This window comes from Atta cephalotes, assembly GCF_000143395.1.
Source record: "Atta cephalotes unplaced genomic scaffold scaffold00016, whole genome shotgun sequence".
NCBI lineage: Eukaryota > Metazoa > Arthropoda > Insecta > Hymenoptera > Formicidae > Atta > Atta cephalotes.
Genome location: NW_012130080.1, coordinates 112,234 through 116,229, shown reverse-complemented (window position 1 = coordinate 116,229; position 3,996 = coordinate 112,234). Strand labels below are relative to the sequence as shown.

Below are 3,996 nucleotides of genomic sequence, written 5' to 3'. Positions count from 1 at the left end.
ATATATATATATATATATATATATATATATATACACGTGAACAACATTAAATGATATCGCTTTATTGACAAATCTAAATTATCTTATTTAGAAAATAAATTCTATCATCGATATTGTCTATTTACTTTGAAAATCTCTCAAATGTTGTTGTCATTTTCATCATTACAGATCATAAAATATATTAACATTTGCTTCATTATAACGCAAGTTACGCGATTTATTATGACGTAAACCTTTTCATTATAGGCTACGAGCATAAAATATAGAATATGCCTAGAACAGCAGGCGTGAAAATAATGAGGTTCGTGGTATTAAATTCAAATATCTCAGTACTTATTCTAAAGGGCGACACGAACCACCTGCCATAAAATATCACTTATTCTCTGTAGCAAGGAAAATTAAATTTTCGATGTTCTTTCGAAACTAGTTAATGATAAATAGAATGCACGCATAGAATCATCCAATGTTACAAGTTTTCATGTGCATACTTTTAAAAACCTCGTGTTAAGAATTTAAATGTTAAGGATTTTTCTGTAAATTTGTTATTTTGGTGAACGCAGGCGTGATACTAATCGACGAGAAGCCAGATGAAACGATAGACTCGAAGGAGGAAGAGTGTGAGGAAGAAGAGGAAGAAGAACAATATGCTATTGAATTCAATCTTCCTGGGGGAGTAAGCAAAACTGGATCATACTTAATCAAATATTAAGACTGAGTTACTTCTTAACTTCATTTCTTATTATTTTACCGTTTCAAAGAATCGTCAGATTCGCAATATTCAAATAAATCTTTCCTTACACGTGGAACAATTTGGTAACGCGGAACTCTATCGATTTTACATCTCGCCAAGAAGAATTAGATAGTTGTAACATTGAAGCGCCTTTTCTCATTTCAGAAAATTACAATGGGCAAATTAATAGAGCAAATAGAAGCAACAACTCCGAATTTATTATTTACCGGAAGTGACACTTACGACATTATGTTTAGTGATTCTACGAGAGGCGATATATCACTTTCCGAATTGGGTAGCGGCGAAGGTAGTGGTGACGATAATTTTACCATGTTTGATACTAGCTTATTCACCGGCAGCACTATCGATATTGGTTCTACCGTTGTCAAAGAGAACGAAAGTTCAGTTAGTGGAATTACGACGGAAGGCAAAACCGGCACAACTGAATTCGAAACAGACGTAAATGAATCATCGGACATCACCGAAGGAACTGACGTAACGCTTGAAGGATCCGGTACCAGCTTTGAAGGATCCGGTACATCCACAGATGAATTTACTCAAGAAACTCAAGTCTCAGTATCAGAATTCGATAGTATGTTTCTCACATTATATCGTATTATATTATATTATATTATAGATATTAGTATATTTCCAAAATTGATATATTAATTTATTATAGTCTTTGAAATACTTATTATCCAAATTGATGTATGTAAATCACATCGTTAAATCATAATGTTGAATATATCATTTATAAAATCATTATTGTCTTATGTGCATATATTTGTTAATTTTATGTTGAATCAGGGACAACTGAACAATCAACAGATTATTCCGTTACCATGACCAGCGAATTGACTAGCAATGTAGATATCGAATCAACTGTTAGTAAAAATTCAGAAACAACAATCGAATCCAGTGATACGACAACCGATTCAGATGATATAACAAGCAATACAAATGAATCAGCTGATACCGATATCACTATCACTTCAACAGAAACTACTGAATTCACTGAAACAACAGATATAACAGATACAACAGATACAACAGATACAACAGATACAACAGATATAGCCGATACTGAAACGACCGATCCGACAGAGAGTGAAACAACAGCAACTACTGAATCTACAGACACAACCGAGTCTACGCAATCTCCACCAAGTACATTTTCAGAATTATCTTCATCAGAAACGGAGAGTACAACAGAGACAATAGAAACAACTGCAAGCGGGATTATCACATCTGGTAAGTATATTAAAAATAGTAATAGTTTATAACCTGAATTTAATATCGTAATATAGAGATCGATATAATTAAAATATTGTATTTTATTATTTTCAATTTGTTATTTAAATTTAAATAATGTACATTCATAATCTTTCAAATGTATAAACAAAACAAAAAGATAAATATAATAGGCTAATGAGAGAGTCAGCAACGATAAACGGCGCAATTATTTAGTGAACAATCAATAATCAGATGTTGGATTGATGTCTTTTTTATTTTGAACCTTTCGATTTTCTTTGGAATCCTCCTCAGCAAAAATGATACAATTACAATTAGCTCACATGTCCATAATGTTTAAGTCACTCGCAAATTGACAAAGATGCAACGTTATTAATCATCACGGAACATGAAGCATTGCATTGAAGCTTTGTTGAACATGTTAAAATTTAAAAAGTAGAATTGTTAAAATCAAATATAAAAATCACACATTTTTAGAACACATATCCATGTACGACGATGTGTCACAATCTTTCAAATGTATTTTATGAGATTTTTAATATCTTTATACATAAAAATGCTTGAGAGGAAACGCGTATAGATATTTTTTACATAAGCGAAAAATTAAATTTAGCAAGTCAAAAGTAGCAAATTATAAATTAATTATACTTTGCAGAAACAGCGATGACAATGATTTCTCAACAAACAACAGAATTGAAAATACAAGGAGAGTACGATTTCGGTTCGGAGGAACAGATGCGGAGTACTGATGCCATAACTACGGTATCAAGTCAAACAGACGAGAGTTACACTACAACAGTTAACACTAGTACAGAAAACACTATTGTTTTTGGGATGACTTCATCGGATGAGACTGAAACAACTGGTAGCGAAATAACCGAATCGAGAGAGACAACTGAGTTCAGCACTAGCACGGAATCAGCTGAGATAACAGAATCCGGACTAACGACTGAATTTAATGATGTTACGACTTCAAGCACAATTGTCGAATCGGACGCAACAGAATCTAGTGAGGCTACCATCACAGTTTCTACGGAAACGGAAATTACGGAGGCTACCGAGTCAATTATGACGACTAAATCAAGCGAGACAACTGAATCGTTAATTACAACATCGTCTTTTGAAGAGACAACAGTATCTGGCGAAATCATTGTGACAGAAATTACGTCCTCCACAATCAGTGAAGAAATCGATCTTACCGAAAAAACTCATAGTAAGTAAGTCTCAAATAGTATAAAAGAAATGTTTCTTTTTTATATTAATATCAACATAATTTCAGTCACAGAGGTATGGACAACCAGCTTTCCAGATACAACGGCGCACAAACGGCAATGCAAACCAAAGAAGAGCTGCAAGAAAACACCATTCGGATGTTGCTACGACAATATCACTGCTGCTCAGGGACCATTTGGTCATGGTTGTCCGATGCCGCAAACATGCAACGAGACACGATATGGTTGCTGTTCCGATGGCGTATCACCAGTCGTTGGTCCCAAGAACAAGGGTTGTCCAGCTTCACGTTGTAATGAATCACTTTTTGGTTGTTGTCCCGATGGTGTTACTACAGCGCAAGGAAACGATTACGAAGGATGCAAGAGACCATGTAAAGAAACAGAGTTAGTATTTATTTTTATAAAGTAAATTCTTCAATGTATTATCATAGTTTTATAATTAATTGTTTATCCGTTTAACCGCGTAGATTTGGATGTTGTCCAGATAACGAGACTGCAGCTAGTGGAAAAGATTATTTGGGATGTTGTAATGTAACTGAATTTGGTTGTTGCCCAGATGATATTAAAGTCGCTTCTGGTCCTAACAACGAAGGTATATATTTTGCTATTTTGCCTTTGTATCGTAAATTATATCCCATGCCTTATATGTAAGAATATATTACAACATGTAATTTGTATGCCTTATTTAGATATTTCTGAAATTGGACCAATTAGTTATATTGGACCATGTATTTATTATACACACACACATATATATATATATATATATATATATATATATAT

At 33.5% G+C, this 3,996-nt stretch overlaps 1 protein-coding gene across 1 annotated transcript in view; it reads left to right on the top strand.

The window, feature by feature from the left end:
* Positions 1-3,996, top strand: part of LOC105618387 (papilin-like) — a 43,105-nt gene that overhangs the window by 22,058 nt on the left and 17,051 nt on the right. The window contains exons 15-20 of the mRNA XM_012199930.1: positions 561-673; positions 896-1,314; positions 1,542-1,981; positions 2,637-3,194; positions 3,261-3,597; positions 3,681-3,805. Coding sequence (XP_012055320.1) covers positions 561-673; positions 896-1,314; positions 1,542-1,981; positions 2,637-3,194; positions 3,261-3,597; positions 3,681-3,805 — 1,992 coding nt within the window. The remainder of the gene's footprint in view (positions 1-560; positions 674-895; positions 1,315-1,541; positions 1,982-2,636; positions 3,195-3,260; positions 3,598-3,680; positions 3,806-3,996) is intronic.